Below are 18,598 nucleotides of genomic sequence, written 5' to 3' on the forward strand. Positions count from 1 at the left end.
AGTCCTATCAGAGCCACAATTTCATCCTCTGTAAATTGGGATAATGAAGTTCTTTGCAGAGTTGGAAGGGTTTGTTGAGACTGATAAATAAAGGATGACCGGGCACACAGGAAGTGCTCAATAAATGCTGAGTAAATGAATTCAGAGTAACCACAGCCGGGTGGTTGTCAGCATTCCGTGACAATCGGGGTCAACGTGCCTGCACCAAGTAGGTATTCAGTGAAGGAGGTGGTTATTTGCCGGGACAGACAGCCAGATCCTTCTTCGTTGAGTAGGAATCCATTTAACCACTTTAAAGGGAACGTGATGAAGACAACAGACTGTGAACTATCTTGTTTGGATTCCACTACTGCTGCTTACCAGCTGTGCTATAGGACGCAGATTACCTCAGGAGCCTCGATTCCTTCGTAAAACCTAGTAACTGCCTCAGCCTGCTTCTGAGTTTGAAATAAATAGATGGAAAGCGCTTAGAACACCTTCTGGTACGTAAGGACGATACGGAGTTTTAGGATTACTACTGTACCTTCCACACTGCACTACGAGACCGCCCCCCAGTTCAGGCCACAATCTGCTAGCGGCAGCCCTTCTCCGCTACTCAGAAAAGGAGCGGAGAGGAACGCGCACGCGCGGTGGGGCAGTCATGGGACGGAAGCCCTGGCCGCCCGGCGGGTGGCCATCTTGGTAAAGGGCAGCGACGGCAGCTTCTTTACGTCATCAGTCTGCGCGACGTGCGGGCACCCGGCGGTTCAGGTCGCATAGGGAGCGGTGGGTAGATGGGGAGGGTGGGCGGCGGCGCCGGGCGCTGTCGGGGGGTGAGTGGTTGAGGGGCGTGATGGGGGAGGCGGCCGTGGCCGCAGGGCCGTGCCCGCTGCGCGAGGATAGCTTCACGCGTTTCTCGTCGCAGAGCAATGTGTACGGGCTGGCGGGCGGTGCGGGCGGGCGCGGGGAGCTGCTGACCGCTACCCTTAAAGGCAAGGTACTGGGCTTCCGCTACCAAGACCTCCGACAGAAAATCCGGCCCGTGGCCAAGGAGCTGCAGTTCAACTACATTCCCGGTGCGTGGCGCCATGGGGTTGGGGGGCCTCGAACTTGGTGTTGAGAAGGTTTCTGAGGCTCTGAGCTGGGTCACCGCGGTGAGAAAATGGGATCAGTGTGACTGAAAGGTATCAAGGCTGATAATCGGGAGGCATCTTGTCAATGGTTAGGGTTCAGGATTCCTGAGACCCGGAGGTTAGGATCCCTCGTACCAGGGCTGTGATCAGGATTCACAGGGACCAGGAGATGATGGTAATTGCCATGGTCAGAGATTAGTGAGTCCTAGAGATCAGGGGTCACCATGATTGCATATATAGGGTTCTGCCTGACGTGCACTTTGTCCCCTCCCAGTGGATGCAGAGATTGTCTCCATTGACACCTTCAACAAGTCACCCCCAAAGCGGGGCCTGGTGGTGGGAATCACGTTCATCAAGGTATCCAGGCCCCCTCCATCTACCCATTCCCTCCTTACAGTCCCTGTACGCCTGACCCAAATCCCTCTCACTGCCCCTGCTCTCCCCTGAGGCCAGTTTCCTACTTCAGGATTCAGGGGACAAGGGCAGCCCCTTCCTTAACATTTACTGCGACTACGAGCCTGGCTCTGAGTACAACCTTGACTCCATTGCACGTAAGTGTGGCCTCGAGGGAAGGAGGGTAGGGGAAGATGGGAGGGGGCACCTGTCAGGTGCCGGGTCCCCATCTGCGTGTGCTCCCCTTACAGAGAGCTGCCTGAACCTGGAGCTCCAGTTCACTCCTTTCCAGCTGTGCCATGCAGAGTACGTAAGCTGCAGGTGTCATACAACAGAGAGAGAGAGAGAGAGTGTGTGTGTGTGTGTGTGAGCGCATGCACGCACGCGTGTGTGCACACAGTGGAGGCTCCTGCCAACAAGGCAAACCTGCCTGTAGACAGTCACACTCCAGTTTTTTTAGAACATTGTGCTTTTTTTAAAATATTTTATTTATTTATTTGACAGACAGAGATCACAAGTAGGCAGAGAGAGAGAGAAGGGGAAGCAGGCTCCCCACTGAGCAGAGAGCCTGATGCAGGGCTTGATCCCAGGACCCTGAGCTGAAGGCAGAGGCTTTAACCCACTGAGCCACCCAGGCGCCCCGAATATTGTGCTTTTAAAGTGGCTGTGGACCAGCCTCAGCCCCGAGCTAGCTAATCTGAGAGCTGATTGAGCACCTGTGTTCTGGACATCTAGAATCTTGGGTTCCAATGTGCTAGATTTGGATCCTGCAAGATCCAGAGATACTGAGATTTCTAGAGTCACAAGTTCTGAGATCCCATGATTTTAAAATTCTGCAGTTTGGTAATTCTGAGATTCTTTAGTGATAAAGTCATTCTCCTATTTTATATTCTCATATTTCAAGAATACAGACCATCTAGATTGTGAGGTTTCTAGAATCCCAAAGTGTGAAAATTCCACTTGAGCTCTGAGTTCCATTTTAGAACACCAGTGGTCTAGCACAGTGAGTAGCCAAGTTTTTCTGTTAAGGGCTAGATCCTCTCTCTCTCTTAATAAAGAGAGAGATCACAAGTAGGCAGAGAGGCAGGCAGAGAGAGAGGGGGAATGGGCTCCCCGCTAAGCAGAGAGCCGGACGCAGGGCTTGATCCCAGGAGATGACCCTGAGATCATGATCTGAGCTGAAGGCAGAGGCTTAACCCACTGAGCAACCCAGGTGCCCCTAGATCCTCTCTCTTATAACTACTCAGCTGTGCCACTGTAGCAAGAAATTGATACTTTGTAAATAATTGGTGTAACTGTGTTTCAATAAAACTTTATTTATAGCAATAGGGGGAAAGTTGGATTTGGTCTGTAGGTCATAGTTTGCCAGCCTCTGGTCTAGCAGGTGAGAATTCTAGAAGCTGATATTCTGGATTCTAGGATTTGGATGTTCTGCTCTTTTATGGTGGCAGTTTCTAGAAATTCGAGTATTTCAAAGGAGATGGAAAACAGAACTGCTGCAACACTGGAGTTCTAGATTAAAGAGGTTCTGGTATTCTAGAATATAAGAGCCCCATGTTCCGTGCCTGAATCCACAGCCAGAATGAGGGTTCTAGCAGATGAGGGCTCTAGAAACAGAAGGTTTCCGCGATTCAGAAAGTTCTACCACACTGGGGCTCTAGATTTCTCTGCTTTCAGGGTCCAGGTCGGGAATCAGCTCGAGACAGTGTTTCTCCTGAGTGGGAATGACCCAGCCATTCATCTGTACAAGGAGGTGAGGCAGAGGGAGGCACGGTGGGCAGGGCCCTGCCCAGGCTGCCACGGGCTGGTGCTGGGTGTGAGGCCGGCCACTGACTCCCAGGTCGGGGGTTGGGTGGGGGTTGGTCTTGGTTCCCCCAGAACGAGGGGCTGCATCAGTTTGAAGAACAGCCCGTGGAAAACCTCTTCCCAGAGCTCACGAACCTGACCAGTAGGTAAGAGAGCCCCTGGAAAGCGAGGCCCATGGGGATGGGAGCAGGGAGCCTCAGAGAAATCAGGGGTAGCGGGGATAGAGATGACCTCAGAGAAATTGGGCAGGAGAGGGGAATTCAGCAAACTCAGGCCACTTAGGAGAAGCTGGTCAACGGTGGTGTCCACAGAAAAAACACAAAACAGACTCAGGGAGATCTGAGAAAGCAGGTGGTAGGGGTAACCTCAGAGAAATCAGACTCCCCAGCGGGGTCCCAGGGCTACAGGAAGGGGGTGGATGCTCCTTGAGGGGCAGAACATGGGGCCAGGACCCAGTGATGCCCTCCAGCCATACGGTCTGCCCGCCCACCCACCAGCGTCCTCTGGCTTGACGTCCACAACCTCCCTGGCACATCCCGGCGACTCTCCGCCCTTGGCTGTCAGAGCGGTTATGTCCGAGTTGCCCACGTGGACCAGCAAAGCCAAGGTGACGGCTGGGATGGGGGCGGGGCAGGGGGCTAGGGGCTGGGGACAGGGCCCTGAATCCCCCCTTCCCCCACAGAGGTCCTGCAGACATGGACGATCCTGCAGGACGGCCCCATCTCCCGGGTCATCGTGTTCAGCCTCTCGGCCCCCAGGGGTGAGCTTTGGGCCTGGTGGGGGGGCAACTCCACAGGCCCCCCACACCCAGATTCATGCCCTTTGGGAACAAAGTGTCCGATCCCTTGGCACGTCCCCCATCCCTCCCGGGCCCACTCCCTCCCCTTCGTGCTCTCCTACTGTACTTCAGTGACTTACCACCCCATGGTCTAATCGAGACCTAACCTGGTGTTGAACTTCTGCCTTTCCCTTGGTGGTCTAACCCACAACCTGCAGACTTCCTCTGTTCCTACACCTCCCCACCCTGCCAGCCTCTTCATCTGTCTCTTGCTGCAATCTAAGCCTGAGCTCTTCTCCCAGCCCCAATCCTGGGGACTCCACGCTGCCCTCCTCCTCCTCCCCAGGCTCCCCTTTACCCACACCTGTTGCTCCATTCCTCTTGCTGGGCCCTTCCCTGGCAGCTCCCTTCGCCTGACATTGGCAGGCCGCCGTCTACCCTCTGGGTTGGTCTTCACTTCTCTCCCTCCTGCTCTGGCCTCACACCTGCTCCTCTTCCTGGCGTCTCCCCTCCCTCCACCTCTCATGATCTGACCTCGATGCATCCTTCCCTAGCACAGCTTCGGGTCTCTGCCCTCACACGGGGGTGAGGGGGATGTGAGGAGCCTGAAGACTGTCCCCTCAGTGCCCCCCATCCGTGTCCCTTCTCCAGAGACCAAGGACCCCACAGAGCGGGAAGAGTACAGCGTGCTCGTGGCCAGCATGTTGGAGCCGGCAGTGGTATATAGGTGAGGGCTTGTTCCAGGTGGGGCGGGTCAAGGCGGTTGTGCCCCCCGGGAGGGGAGCGTCAGTGTTTGGGTCTGGAACTGGTCGGGGCTGCATTGCGGCCTTGGGATGAGAACGGAGATGCCCACTACCCCCAGACAAGTGTGTGGGCAAGAGCTTATGAGCCAACTCGGTGCGTAAGAAAGCCTTGATTCAGAGGGTGGCCAGTTTTGGGGGCGTACCTCTTCCCACCATGGTGGGTTTCAAGTCAGCTGGCAACATTTCTGAAAATGTCCCAGTCTGCTCTCAGGAGCCAGAGCCAGCCAGCCGTGGCTCCCCTGGTGGGCAGCACAGGTGTCCAGGTGGGGTCCGAGCCCCCCACGCCAGCTTCCCAGAGGCCTTGTGCGTGTCCAGACTGGAGGCAAGGGTGTTGCCAGAAAGGGCAACAGGGTCCTCTGTGCAGGGGTGAGACGGCTCCGCCTCTAGGGGGCAGTGTGGGTGGGTGTCCCTTCTGGGCAACAGTGAACAGTCTGAGGAAATGATCTGGGTTCCCTTTGGTGGATATGCAGATGGCCAGGCTGGAGACGAGGGGGTCTGGGTGTTGGGAGGAACAGCATGGCCAAGAGCCGGGAAGGGGAAGCACTGTGGGCCCCCAGCCCGGGCCTGCCGCCTAGAGGGGGCAGGCACTGTGGTGTGACTTTGGTCTCCCTGCCGCATCCGGGGACCCTCAGGGACCTGCTGAGCCGGGGCCTCGAGGACCAGCTTCTCCTGCCCGGCAGTGACCAGTTTGACAGCGTCCTCTGTGGCTTGGTCACCGACGTGGATCTGGACGGGAGGCCTGAAGTCCTGGTGGCCACCTACGGGCAGGTGGGGCTGAGGGATGGGACCACCGCATGTCCCCTCCCACTGCCGCACATCCCCGTGTGACCCTCACCCCCCATCCCCTGCAGGAGCTGCTCTGTTACAAGTACTTCGGCTCGGAGTGCGGGCTGCCCCAGGCCGAGCACGGATTTCGCCTGCTGTGGCAACGGGGCTTCTCCAGCCCGCTGCTGGCCATGGCGCACGTGGACCTGACTGGGGATGGGCTGCAGGAGCTCGCCGTGGTCTCCCTGAAGGGCGTGCACATCCTGCAGGTAGCTGGGCTCCCCACCTTGGGTTCCCCTCGCTGAGCCCGACCTCGGGGTGGGAGTGGGGGGATCGGTGCACCCCTGCTGTGTCAAGGGTGCGCTCCCCCAGAAACACGGAAGGGGTCGGGGAGGAGCCCCACGAGGAGATGCATTCAGGGGCCTGACCGCACAGGAGCTCGGCAAGCCTGAGCCCACCTTCAGCGGGGGGACCGTGGGCCGCCCCCACCCCCCCGGAGGAAGGAGTAACTGTTTCCAGGAGGCAGTTCCTGTTGGCCAAGGACAAGTCCCAAGAGACAGGGCCGACGGGGCAGCCAATCGGGAGGGGACTGTCTTGCCAGAGGGAACCCGCCCGGGCAGCTGTCCGCCCCCAGCCACCCTCAGTCTCCCTACCTTCAGTCCTTGGCTCCATGCCTTTTGTCTGACTCTCTCCTTTTTCCCTCCCTGCAACTCCTACCCCCTTCCCTGTGACCTAACCTCAGTCCTTCCTCTGGGGTCTAACCTCTGCCCTCCACGGCAGGCAGGGAGTTACTGTCCCTGTAGTCCAGTCTCCAGCCCTCCCGCAACCAGTCTCTGCTTTTCCCCTGGCATCTAACTAATCTTGAACCTTCCCGCTTTGGCCTAATCCCTGAACGTCCTGTAGTGAGCCAGCCCTTGAACCATGGGGTCTGTCGTCCGGCCTTCTGCAGTACCTAGACCCCCTCACTCCCACCACATAGCAGCCCAACTGCCATAACCCCCGCTGGGGTCTAGTACCCAACCGCTCCAGTGGTCCAGGGTCTAACCCTAACCCCCACTGCAGCTCATCCAGTCTGACCTCTCACCTTTCCCCTGTGGCCTCCCGCCACCTCTCAGGCTGTACTCTACCTTGTTTCCTGGTGTGTTGTTTGCCTTCTCCTTGCCTCTGGTCCACCTCCAAGGCCCTGTCTCTGTGGTCTAGCCTGGCTGCTTTCTCTCAGAGGTCAAGGGTACTGGCTCCTCTGCAGGCTTTGCCTGGGTCTTTTCCTACATTCTGTACCTCAATGGAATGGTCGAGGCTAGACCTCAGCAGAAAGGAGAAAGGATGGACCCCAGTGGAGGGGTCTGAGGTTAGAGCCTGAACTGAAAGGACATAGGATAGATCCCAGTAGAAGAGGCTGGGGTCCAACCGTGGGACAGAGGACTTCCCTTTTCTGTGGCCAAACCATCCCCTCAACCCTCTGCCTCATTCAAGGCATGTCACTGTAATCTCTTCTGTCCCTTCTATTAGGGTCTAGCCTGAGACCCTCCAACCAGGGTCTCATTTTGTCCCTCATGTGGTGCCACATTCTTCCCTTTTTCACTTTGCTGGTTTCCTCCTGCCCCTTATTAGCCTGTCCTTTGTCATCAAGGTCTCACCTTTGTCTCCCCCACTATGGGCTAACCTCAGCCTCACTACCGTACAATGTGTGTCTCTCCCGTGTTTCGGTCCTTCCCTGTCCCTTCTGAGTTCAAACCTCACACCCGCACATTTCGGCCGAGGCTCTGTCCTTCCCACTGGAAATTCACCAAAGGCCGTCCTCCCGGGTCTAACCTTCACCCCATCACAGAGACCTGTTCCCACCCCACACGCTGGTCCACTCCGACCTCCCGCCGCCGAGCTCCCGTGTGGTCTAACCTGCGCCCTTCCTGATCTTTCTCAGCACCGGCCCCCTCTCGTTCCCCACAGCACAGCCTGGTCCAGGCATCAGAACTGGTTCTGACCCGGCTTCGGCATGAAGTGCAGCAGAAGAGACATCAGTCGCAGAGGCCTGGGGACAGGGCGGGTCCGGGGCCCACTGAGACCTCGGCCTCCTGAGCTCCCACCCACTGCCCGTCCCAGGCCCAGGGGCAGTCACTGGAGTAATTGCCTCTAACCGTTCACAGTGGCGAAGCCTCCTGAAGGAAGGGAGGGTCTCCCCAGGCCCCCCAGGATGGTGGAACTGGGAGTCAGTGCTCTGACTCTGCCCCCTTGTGCACTGCAGGCCTGGCTGACGCACTCCTGTCTCTGTACCTCAGTGTCCCCGTTTGAAAAATGGGACAGTCTCACCCCCCTGATCACCCCCATGGAGACTTGGTCAACCTGTGATTATTTATATGTCCAGAGGAAGTGGACTTCAGTTGTCTTCATTCTTTTGTTCTGGCAAGTGTTTGACAACTGCCGTGGGCCAGGCTCGTTGTTGGGTGCTGGATTCGCCCAGAAGAATAGGAGAGAGGGACACATGGGGAGAGAAAAATCCGAGGTTCAACCTAGAACCGGGACTGTGGTGAGATCCTAGTGTAGACCTCAGAGGACGGAAATGAGGACCTGCCATAAAGGCTGAAATGAAACCAAGGTGGAAGGTTACAGAAGCGGAAAAGGACTGAGATTAGACCCCCTGGGGGAAGTACAGAAATTAAGCCTCAGAGGAAGGATATGGGTGGGAAGGGCTGTTGTGGGAAACTGTGGTCAGATTGCAGCAAAGGATTTGAGGCTAGACCCCCACCACCACGACCATGAATAATGCTGAGGTTGGACCCCCAACAAATTACTATGGTTAGACTTTGTGCCAAGGGCCCAAGTCAGACCCCAGCAGAAAGCAACTGAGTTTAGATCCCAGTTGAGACATGCTTAGATGGAACCCAGGAGGGAAAGACCCCTGGTGGGCCATGCTGAAAGGCCCAGGATTAGACCTGGTTGGACTGGAAAAGACTGGAAAGCCCAGGGGATCCAGGGACCAGGAAGTCTGAGACAGGGCTGATTTCCCTGGCCCAAGGCTGGGAGGGCTTTAGAAGTTGCTCCCTCCTGTGGCCCTGTCTATGGCAAGGGAGAAGGAAGCAGCTGCTTGTATTTGCAGGACCAGTGGAGGGCAGGAATCAGGAGAACTCTCGCCCTCCCCCACAGGCCAGGAATAGCTTCTGTGTTGGGGGGGGGGGGGTATGTTGGGGAAGAAATTCCTGAGCGGGATCCAGGCTGGTGGAGAGGGTGGGCTTTTTCTTCCCTGGGACAGGGTTTGGGTGGGACTCCTGCTTCCCTGGGCAGAGGGGGGCAGATCCCCCAGGCATCCTGGCCATCTGTCTACCTCCTACCAAGGAAGTCCACCCCATGGTCTGACCACGCACACAGACCATAAACACCAAGCCACCTGGTGGGTTTTTAGGGAGGCAGGAGCCCACCAATCCTTGGCCGCCCTTGTCAGCTCCCAGAACCCTGGACCCAAGCGTGGGAAATTGCAGGGAGCTGAACCGCCTCCCTCTTGCTGGCAGCCCGCCCAAGGCTGTCCAGCCTGGACCCGTGTTGGGCACAGTGGCGGGGGCGGGGTCTCCTCTCTCCTGCCACGGGCCTCAGCCGCATCCCCTCCCGTCCTGGGTGGGAGTGGGACTCTGGCGTGGGATTTTGGTGAGTTTAGTCAGTGATGGTGTGAATATGAAGCGTGTGTCCCCTTCAGGGCTCAGGATTGTGTGTTTTCAGGACTCGGCCCCTCGCCCGGCTGTTGGCTATTCGCTGACCACTCGTCACTTGCTCCCGCATGTGGGACCACATGTGCCGTGGAGTGGTTAAGGGTGTGGAGCCCAAAGCTCCGCGTGGCCACTCTGTGCCTCGATTTCCCCATCTGTAAAATGAGGCTAATAATGTTACCTCATGGGGTTGTTTGGAGGACTAGTTGTGTCAACACCTGTCAGTCACTTACCAAAAAAAAAAAGTGTTTAACACCACCTGGCACGAGGTAAAGGGGGTATGAATGGCAACTGTTGTTACTATTATTAATGGGTACCTTTGTGGTTGTTTCGGGCCCGCTGGGCGAGGTTCTGTCTGGAGGCAGAGCATGTGAATTTGGATCTGACTCTGGTTAAACATTCTTGCCCTCCCCCTGGTTCTGTGAGCCTGTAACTATTTGTAGCTGTTCGTGCCTCTCTGGCCCTTGTATGGATCAGAGTCTGTGTGTGTTGGGGAGGAGGAGGGATGCCTCTGAATGACCCCCAACCCCTCCCAACACGCACACACCGAGCACCCTCCGCCGCTGTCCCCGGTCTGTGGTGCTGAACCTGAAGGGTGGGATGGGAAGCTCAGGCTCCCCCCAGCCTCCTCTCTCCAGGCCCCTCCCCTAGCCTCCCCCGCCCCAGCAGCCTCCCCTCTCCCCGCCTCCTCCTCCTCCCCTCGGTCTGTGGCTCCTCCTCCTCCCTCCCGGCACTCTCCCCCGTCCCTCCTCCTCCCTCTCTCCCGACTCCCCCCCTGTTCCTCCCCCCTCTTCCTCTCCTCCCTCTATCCCCTCTCCCTCCCCTCCTCCCTGGCTCTCCCTCTCAGTCTCCAGCTTCTCTCTCTCTCTCTCTCTCTCTCTCTCTCTCTCTCTCTGTCGGGCGGAGTCGCCCACCACTGCCAGCCCAGTGCTAGGGGGACCTGCTCCAGGCTACAGCTGCAGGTAAGAGACCTTCGTTGGGGAGGAGGGGCAGTGTGGGGAGCAGGATGGTGTTGCCTGGGCAGGCTGGTAGAGGGGGACATTTCAGGAGCCAGGAGCGGCTTTTCCCTGAGCTCGTTTATGGAGGTTGGGGGGGTGCTGCATATCCCGGGTGGGGATACCAGGTTCCTTCCGTGGGTTGGGGGCGCCACCAGCAGCCAACATCCTCAGCTCCTCCTGTGTTCTAGGGAGCATGGCCGGCTGGGGAGGGGGTGCCTCCTGGCACTGAGGGGGCACTGAGGCACCATCTGGGGCAGTCCCCCTTCCCCTTCTCTCCCTCTACCTCCGCCTTCCTGCATCTGGGTCTCGTCTGTCTTTCCACATCTCTTGGGGGTCCTGTCCTGCAGAGTCTGGCCGCCTCTCTGAGTCCCTTTGCCTGTGTCCCTGTCTTTCAGTCCCTCACTCTCGCCTCTGTCCCTCTGGTTCCTTCTGTGCCGGGGTCTGTTCTGTGTCTTTTCGGGGTTCTGTCTCTGAGTCCCTGGTTTCTTTCTGCCTTCCTCTTTCACCATCTGTGTGTGTTGTGTCCCTGTCTCTCTCTCTCCCGTCTCTCCTCTCCTGTGTCTATCTCTTCTGTCTCTGTGGGTGTCTCCCTCTCTCTCCCCTGCCCCTCTCCCTCCTTCTCTCCCTCTCCGTCTGTAGGTATGAGGTCTCTGTTTCTCTGTCTCTGTCTTCCCTGGTAGCTGGTTAACTCTCCTCCCACACACCTTTGTCCCCGCCTCTGGCAAGGGGGAGACCTGGAGGAAGAAGACTCCCCCTCCCGGAGAGTGGGCTCCCCCAGAAGGTGCGGAGTCCCCCAAAGTCCTCTCCCTTCTTCAGCCGAGCTCCCGCCCATCCTTCTGGCTGGTTTGTACCCTGTCCCTTCCATGAGAACAGAGCTCCTCTCCTCTCCCCTGCCTTGTATCTGGCATCCGGAGGCCAGTCCTTCTTGCAGTCTACCCTCTACTCTTTGTGGCGGAGACTGCAGCAGTCCTCCCATCTTGCCCTCCCATTCCCCCTCGTAGAGACTAGACCTGTCCTTCCTACAGTCTGACTGCTATGTCTCTCACCCTTTGTCCATTGCTTGCTTCATTCATCTGTTCCTTGGGCGATTACTGAGCACCTTGCGTACTCCAGGCACAGCACTAGGCACCGGCGTGGGTCAGGCCAGTCCTTTGTGCAGCCTTACTTCCATCCCTCTCCTGGCATGCCAGCCTCAGACCTCTCAGTGGGGGGTGGCTCTCCAAAGCTACTCCACCATTCCCTGGGGGCTCCAAGAGGGCCCCTCTGAGTCTGGAGGTCCCTGGCCAGTACATCTTCTTTCCTGGGGAAAGTGGACCCTAGAGAAGCTGGGTGAGAGTTCGTGACCATGGGAAAGGGGAGAGCCTACCCTGTAGCCCTGGCTGGGATGGGGTGAGGTCCTCAAGTATCCACGTGGGGCCCAGCTGGGTTTGGAAGATCACCAGCCTAGGAGTTCCATGCCTTGCGTTTCCATCCTCCCCTGCTCCTGCCCCTGATTTGAAGCTGCTTCACCTGGCCAAGCTTTTTCCTCGCTCTGGGCCTCAGTTTACCTATCAGGGTGTCATGGCCCTGAACACTGTGACTATGTGTGTGCCCCCCCCCATCCCAGGCCGGGATGTGGTGTGGTGCTGGGAGAGCCTGGCTCACCACCGGAGCAATAAGTGGGTGTGTTTAGAAGCCTGTGTCCCCACCTCGAAATCCCTCCGAGGGGTGGCGGGCAACACTTGCTCCCACCAGACCACAACCAGGAACAGCCACCTCCCTTGCCAAGGTAAGGGAGAGGAGGGAGGGAGGAGGTCCCACCTGCCAAGCCAAACTAGGCTTTCCCCCACTTATGCCTACAGTCCCGCTCTAGGCAGAAGGTCTCCAAGACCCCCGAGAGGCATGTGAGGCAGACCTGGGGTACTCGCCACTGACCCAGCTGGCTGCCTGCCCACGAGGGTGGGGAGAAAGGGAGAGATGCCACTATCGGCCCTCCTACCCTGGCCTCAACCTGATCCTTTTGCCCCTGGGTTCTAAACTCAGATTAGGTTTCAGGGCTGCTGGTGGATGGACGGAGAGAGGCAGAGGCGGGTGCGTCTAGCAGAGGAAGCCCAGCTGTCCCCCGGCAACAGGACTCAGAGCTCTTGGTTCTTCATTTCACAAATATTTATCTCACGGTTTCTCTGTCTGGCCCCTCCTCCCCTAAGGCCTCAGTGAGAGAAAACCAGGTTTTACCGGAAAAGGGATTGAGGCAGGCTTCTTTGCCCAGCCCCTGAGCAAGGAGGGCAGGCATGAGGACACCCTTTGCCAGACTCTGGTCTCCCTGGAGGACCTCACCAGCAGGGACGGGTGGTTGGACTTGAGGGGGCACTTTCCAGGGCCCTCCCATGATAGAGGGAGTTGATGCTCGAGATGAATTCCTGACTCCCAGGTGGCCTTCCTCACTCCTGAAAACCAGGGAAAAGGGAGGGAGAAGAGAGTGAGTCTTTGCTTTGGATCCTGGTGGGTTTGTAATTATGCCTAAGTTGTTGCTAATTAGGGGGCCGCTAATTGGATGTATCATTAGGGGCCTTGTTGAGGGGCTAATTATGTGGTGGCCCTTTAAGAATCCCCCTCGCCCCGCCCACACACACACACACACACACACACACACACTCCTCAGGGAAGTTCTGCCAACATTCTGCCTCCCTCCCCCAGGAGCCAGCTCCCTGCCCGTGAGTACGTGGGCGTGTTTTGGGGGCAGGCTATGGGTTAGACTCAGAGAAGAACTTTCAGACATGATATCCGGTACCTGGAGGCACTGGCCAAGACAGGATCAGGAAGTTGTAGGCTCAGATGACCGACCGTCTTTCTTCTCTCAGTCCTCCCCACCTTTTTTTAATAGGCTACTGGGTTACCAAGGCAATGCAAGAGTGGGCAGAGGAACTGGGAGTTCAGGCCACTCTTAGAGAGGGAGTTGAGTTGGTGCCGGGGGCACTGAATGAGCTTTTGACCTCTGAGCCTTGACCCTCTCCACTGAAGAACCAGCTAGGGACACCCTGAAGTGGGGTGGTGTCATTTTTAATCGAGAGCTCAGGAAGGTGATGTCTGGGTGGAGAACCGGAGAGGAGAGAGTGAATATGTGGGGAAGAGCATCCCAGGAAGGGGAAATAGCAGGTGCAAAGGCCTGGAGGCAAGAACTTGTCTAGTATGTAAGGAGCCTCGAGGTGGCAGGGGCCAAGCAAGCAAGGGGGACAGGGGGAGACGAAGCCAGAGAGGGAACAAGTGGGGCAGATCCTGCAAGACCTCATGAGGCAGGACGAGGGCTGTGGTACTCTAGCTGAGACTGAGTTGGGAGCCATGGAGGGTTCTGAGCAGAGGGAAGAGGTGAACTGACTTACATTTTTTTTTTTAAAGATTTCATTTATTTATTTGAGAGAGCGAGAGCATGAGCTGGGGAGAAGAGCAGAGGGAGAGGGAAAAGCAGACCCTACTGAGCTCAGAGCCCCACATGGGGCTCGAACCCAGGACCCTAAGACCATGACCTGAGCCAAAGGCAGATGCCCAACAAACTGAGCCATCCCAGGTGCCCCCTAGTTTGCATTTTTAAAGGGAACTGAGGCAAGACACAGAGATAGCCACTCAGAGCCAGGATCGGAGGCTGGAGGAGAAGTACTGAAACCGTAGAGACCCCACAACCCACAAAGGAGACCAAAAGTCCAACACAGGGCCTTATGTCACAGCTGCTGGAGACCCGGGCACCTCACAGAGACCTGGGGGCTCCTGGAGAGAGACACCTGCCATCGTTGCAGGAACGAAGTGAGTGCAAGACCCTCTAGCAGCCCCTCCCCAGCCCCTCTCAGACAGACAGACAGATGTCCCAGACCCTGAACAGGAGCCCTCTGGGGGCCAACTCAGAAACCATGAGACTTACCTCATGAATTGAGGGCCTCCAGCCCCTCGCCTCACCCACTAAATTATTCACTCTGTGTTCTCTGGGGCCTGGCTTCATTCCTCCCTTGTCTGTGGGATTCGTCTGTGTGGCTGGGCAGGCCAACAGCCTGTTCCCTTTCCCTATAACATTCCTCGGTGTGAGGGCTCCGTGCTGGGCTTCTCCATTTACTGCTGAGAGGCATCTGGGTTGTTTCAAGACGGGAGCTGTTAAGACATTCTCGGATGTGTCTTTTGGCAGACACATGACCTAGGGCTCCTGGGTGCGTATGTACCTGAGAGTGGGAACAGCTGAGTCCTAGGACACGGCATATTCAGCTGTAGTTCCCCAAAGTAGAGAGACCAATGTACACTCTGCCAGCAGCGTGTGACGCTCCTCTGTCTTTTTATCTTTCTCCCCTGGTCTCTGTCTGGCCCTCTCTGTCTCTCTGCATGTCCCTCTGTCCTCATCCTCCCTCTGTCAGTCCTCTGCTTGTCCCCATGCCCTACTCCCAGCAAGCCTTGGCTCCTGTGCAAATGGGAGGGGTCCATGCCCCTCACCCACATTCTTCCTCCTCCCCCAACAGGACCCAACACCCTCCATGGCTCCCCTGGCCTTAGTGGGGTTTGCGCTCCTCCTGGGGACAACCCCCTGCTCGGCGGCGGCCACCCCAACCCCCTCACTGCCGCCTCCCCCGGCCAATGACAGTGACGCCAGCACCGGGGGCTGCCAGGGCTCCAACCGCTGCCAGCCAGGGGTCCTGCTGCCCGTTTGGGAGCCCGATGACCCGTCCCTGGGGGACAAGGCGGCACGAGCTGTGGTCTACTTTGTGGCCATGGTTTACATGTTCCTGGGCGTGTCCATCATCGCCGACCGCTTCATGGCATCCATCGAGGTCATCACGTCAAAGGAGAAGGAGATCACCATCACCAAGGCCAACGGTGAGACCAGCGTGGGCACCGTCCGCATCTGGAATGAGACAGTGTCCAACCTCACGCTCATGGCCCTGGGCTCCTCAGCCCCTGAGATCCTGCTGTCCGTCATTGAGGTCTGCGGCCACAACTTCCAGGCGGGCGAGCTGGGCCCGGGCACCATTGTGGGCAGTGCTGCCTTCAACATGTTTGTGGTCATTGCCGTGTGCATCTATGTCATCCCAGCCGGTGAGAGCCGCAAGATCAAGCACTTGAGAGTCTTCTTTGTCACTGCCTCTTGGAGTATCTTCGCCTACGTCTGGCTTTATCTCATCCTGGCTGTCTTTTCCCCGGGTGTGGTCCAGGTGAGCAAGGACCCATGGACACCTTCTTGGTGCATGTATGTCTGCAAAATCCAGAGGGGTGGCCCCCTGGGCTTGGAGACCTGATTCCTGTATTTGCAGAAATGCATGCTCACATCTGGGAGGGCCTCCCGGTATGGTTGTGCAGGTTGTACACTGCACGAGGGCATGGGGTATTGAAGGCAAGTTGGGGCTGGAGTCCATCAAGTATGCCCAAGCCATGTCTGGATGGCTCTGCAGACCCTGGAAAGGGCTCATCCACCCAGAGAGGGGTGACATTTTACACTATACCCATTTGGAAGGGACCTCTTTAGCTCTCACTTTGGTGCCGTATGTGTTAACAGAGTCCTTGTGATCTGTGTAACGTATACCACACCCACTTCATGGTCTAGCCAGGTATTTGCCAGGTAGGTTCACATGTTTTCTTACCCTCCCTGTATTTTACATAATTTATTCCTGTCTTTATAATAAGACCACCTCATTTGCATAATTCATGCCACAGTTGCATAATCCAGACTTGTATTTTCTGACGGTGCTAATCAACTTGGGTAACTTGGTACAATTTGCATAATGTATCCATGGGCCTGCATAGACGTTGGCCCACATCTGTGTAATCTAGCTCTGTATTGGCCAGATATGCAATTGTGATTTGCATAATTCATTCATCATTCATAATTGATTGCTGATGGTAGGATAATTTATGCCACATCACTGTAATTTATATGCAATCCTTCCAACATAGGTATAAGCCCAGTCCATTGCAAAGGCCACTTTCCATAATCTATTCCAACAAAATTTAGCCCCACCGCTCCATAATTTACACCCACGTTCCCATAATCGTTCGCCTCTCGTTTGTCCAGTGTCTTAACCACATTCTGCTTGGTCTTCCTTTAAAACATGTGCCTAATTCATTTCCCACAACTCCAGGACTGCCATCTGCATTTGCATAATTTATTTATGGGCCTGGCCTAATTCATTCACACACATGCATAATTTATTTGAGGCTACCCAGAATTCCTTCACACATGTGTATAATCTCTCTGCGCAAATCTATCTGGTTCTGCCAATTCTAGTCTCTTTCCAGGAAGCAGCTGAAGTTAGAAGTATAAAAATTCTTTGCAGGTGATGTAAAAGCAGAGGGAGGGACCAGAAATCACAGGTGAGCTAAGGGGGAGATGGTAACACCAGGAGACAGGGATAAGAGAGGGAGAGAGATGTTTACTGTAGCTGAATAATGACTAGAATGCTGAGTCTCCTGGAAGCCGTGGTGAAAAGTACAGAAGGTTGCGTCACACGGTTCTCATGAGCTTATAGAAAGGATGGTATACTGGCTTGGGTTTTCAAAATGGTCTTTGATGAGGAGTCACAGCAAAGCTATGAAGAGAATTTTAGATACCATGAGCGACAAGTGGGTAGGGATGGGGGTGGAGGAGAGAGATTCTCCCCACCCCGAGAAGGAGCCAGGCTCAGACTGAGAAAACAAGCTTGAAAATATCACAGCTCTGGGTGGAGAAGTCGCCATGGGGGATCCCTTTGGGAGTAACGCGGAGGCCAGGCTTATGGGACATTTTCATGAAATAATGGAAGGAACTGGCATGAGATCAAGATAGTGCCACTTCCTCCTCAATGGAGAGAACTGGAGCAGCAAGATGGGTCTGGCTCTGAGTTTTCTCCCCAAGTGCTGTGTGACCTCAGGCAAAGCCCATACCTTCTCGGGGCCTTAGTTTTCATATCTGAACCATGGAAGGGGTTAGACCGGATCCTTGGTTCTTGACCCTTCATACCGAGTGCTCCCTTTTTCTAGCAAATGCTTTGTTACCTTTTACTTGGACGTGAAATTCTTAGATGAGAGAAGAGAGGCCTTCTTCCCCAGTAGCCAAGTGCATGGACCCTGGACCCAGACACACTGGGTTCAAACTCCACTTCTGCTGCTCCCCAGCTGTTTCTTGGGCAAGTTCCTCACCTTGTCTGCCTCAGTCTCCTCAGCTGTCACCTGGGCATCAGCATAGCACTGACTCCAGAGGGTGGTGTGGGGATCAAACAAATTACACATGGAAGGGCTCAGAACAGCAAGCCCAGGACAGAGTAAATGTGAGTGATTCCTCCCATTAATGAACTTGCCTGTGCTGTTGGCTATCCGAAAGTCTGTATATGGCCAAACTGATATAAAGGAAAGCAATGTCTCATAGCTACGTTAAAAGTCATGGTGTGGGTACCAGATGCCAGCACCTACTTTCACCGAATAAGTTTGGGTTTAAGAGAAAGAAAAAGATCAGGAAACGTTCCATGCAAGGAGCCGAGCAGAGGAGTGGGTAGCCACAAGATTAAAAATAAGCACATTCAGCATATATTAGAGCATCAGGAAAACACTTCATATACATGTAACAGAGCTGAGTTCTAGATTCTAATTATTAGAAGCAGGTTTTTTCGCCACTGCACATGTCCAGCGGGAGGTTCTGAGGTCAGGCAGGACGTGGGACAGGTGTGCATTGTGTGGGGCTGCCCCATGAGTCGCTGGACCAGATATCCCCCCCACAATTGTGGTGGCAGCTCACAAAGGACCCCAGATTGGAGACGCCTCCGCTTGGGGGTGGTCTTGTCCGCAAAAGCTGTCTCACTTCCCTCCCAGGGTGTGCAAGTCAATATGCCCTTACACAGTAGGTGCCCTGGAAGGAAGATATAAGTCTCCTAGATTCGCCTTTTATTTACCTGCAAGGGGGTGGGGCAAATCTTAGGGGTTGGAGGCTGTCTGGGAGAATCCTGTTGCAATATACACAGTGACCAGTGCAATGAACACAAGGCCAGAGTTCATTTTACAGCTTGTGTAGAAAATTCAGCTTCTTTTCACAGACCTGCCTGGTGGCCTTGTGAGGCTGTTTCCAAGTCCTGCCCTTCTCTCTGAGCCATCAGTAAACACAGCGACAAGGTGTGTGGGCATTGGATCGGAAAAGATATTTTCCCTTTTGGGCCCATTTTAAAGACACCTCTGGGGGCCCTCTGATGGTAAATAACCTTTAATGGTTCCTTCCTTATCTTTAATGAGAAAGGTAACTACTTGCAGACTGAGTCCCGGACCTCAGTGAGTG

At 55.7% G+C, this 18,598-nt stretch overlaps 2 protein-coding genes across 4 annotated transcripts in view; both read left to right on the forward strand.

Annotated features, from left to right (window-relative positions):
- Window positions 1–761: 761 nt before the first annotated feature.
- On the forward strand, window positions 762–8,029 carry KPTN (kaptin, actin binding protein). Of its 3 annotated transcripts, none has more exons than XM_059152894.1 (12): window positions 762–1,055; window positions 1,387–1,469; window positions 1,579–1,663; window positions 1,757–1,811; window positions 3,183–3,258; window positions 3,384–3,457; window positions 3,809–3,918; window positions 3,994–4,071; window positions 4,741–4,816; window positions 5,525–5,660; window positions 5,744–5,926; window positions 7,605–8,029. In XM_059152894.1, the coding sequence occupies exons 1-12, from the start codon at window positions 833–835 to the stop codon at window positions 7,731–7,733; spliced, it is 1,308 nt and encodes a 435-aa protein (XP_059008877.1). In that variant the 5' UTR covers window positions 762–832; the 3' UTR covers window positions 7,734–8,029. The 3 variants fall into 3 exon arrangements, with proteins under 3 accessions (XP_059008877.1, XP_059008878.1, XP_059008880.1); XM_059152895.1 differs by having other exon boundaries at window positions 916–1,055; window positions 1,566–1,663; XM_059152897.1 differs by lacking the exon at window positions 762–1,055 and adding an exon at window positions 1,059–1,163 and having other exon boundaries at window positions 1,566–1,663.
- A 2,103-nt stretch (window positions 8,030–10,132) lies between these two features.
- SLC8A2 (solute carrier family 8 member A2) overlaps window positions 10,133–18,598 on the forward strand; it is a 28,458-nt gene continuing 19,992 nt past the window's right edge. The window contains exons 1-2 of the mRNA XM_059152665.1: window positions 10,133–10,314; window positions 14,826–15,515. Coding sequence (XP_059008648.1) covers window positions 14,841–15,515 — 675 coding nt within the window. The 5' untranslated portion in view covers window positions 10,133–10,314; window positions 14,826–14,840. The remainder of the gene's footprint in view (window positions 10,315–14,825; window positions 15,516–18,598) is intronic.

The sequence above is a fragment of the Mustela lutreola genome, chromosome 16 (genome assembly GCF_030435805.1).
Source record: "Mustela lutreola isolate mMusLut2 chromosome 16, mMusLut2.pri, whole genome shotgun sequence".
Classification (NCBI taxonomy): domain Eukaryota; kingdom Metazoa; phylum Chordata; class Mammalia; order Carnivora; family Mustelidae; genus Mustela; species Mustela lutreola.

Bases quoted from the DNA above. Each gene is read 5' to 3' on its own strand.
- KPTN (XM_059152894.1), top strand. From the start codon at position 833: ATGGGGGAGGCGGCCGTGGCCGCAGGGCCGTGCCCGCTGCGCGAGGAT. The intron at 3,259-3,383 runs GTGAGGCAGAGG...TGGTTCCCCCAG, and splicing joins CCATTCATCTGTACAAGGAG to AACGAGGGGCTGCATCAGTT. The intron at 4,072-4,740 runs GTGAGCTTTGGG...TCCCTTCTCCAG, and splicing joins CAGCCTCTCGGCCCCCAGGG to AGACCAAGGACCCCACAGAG.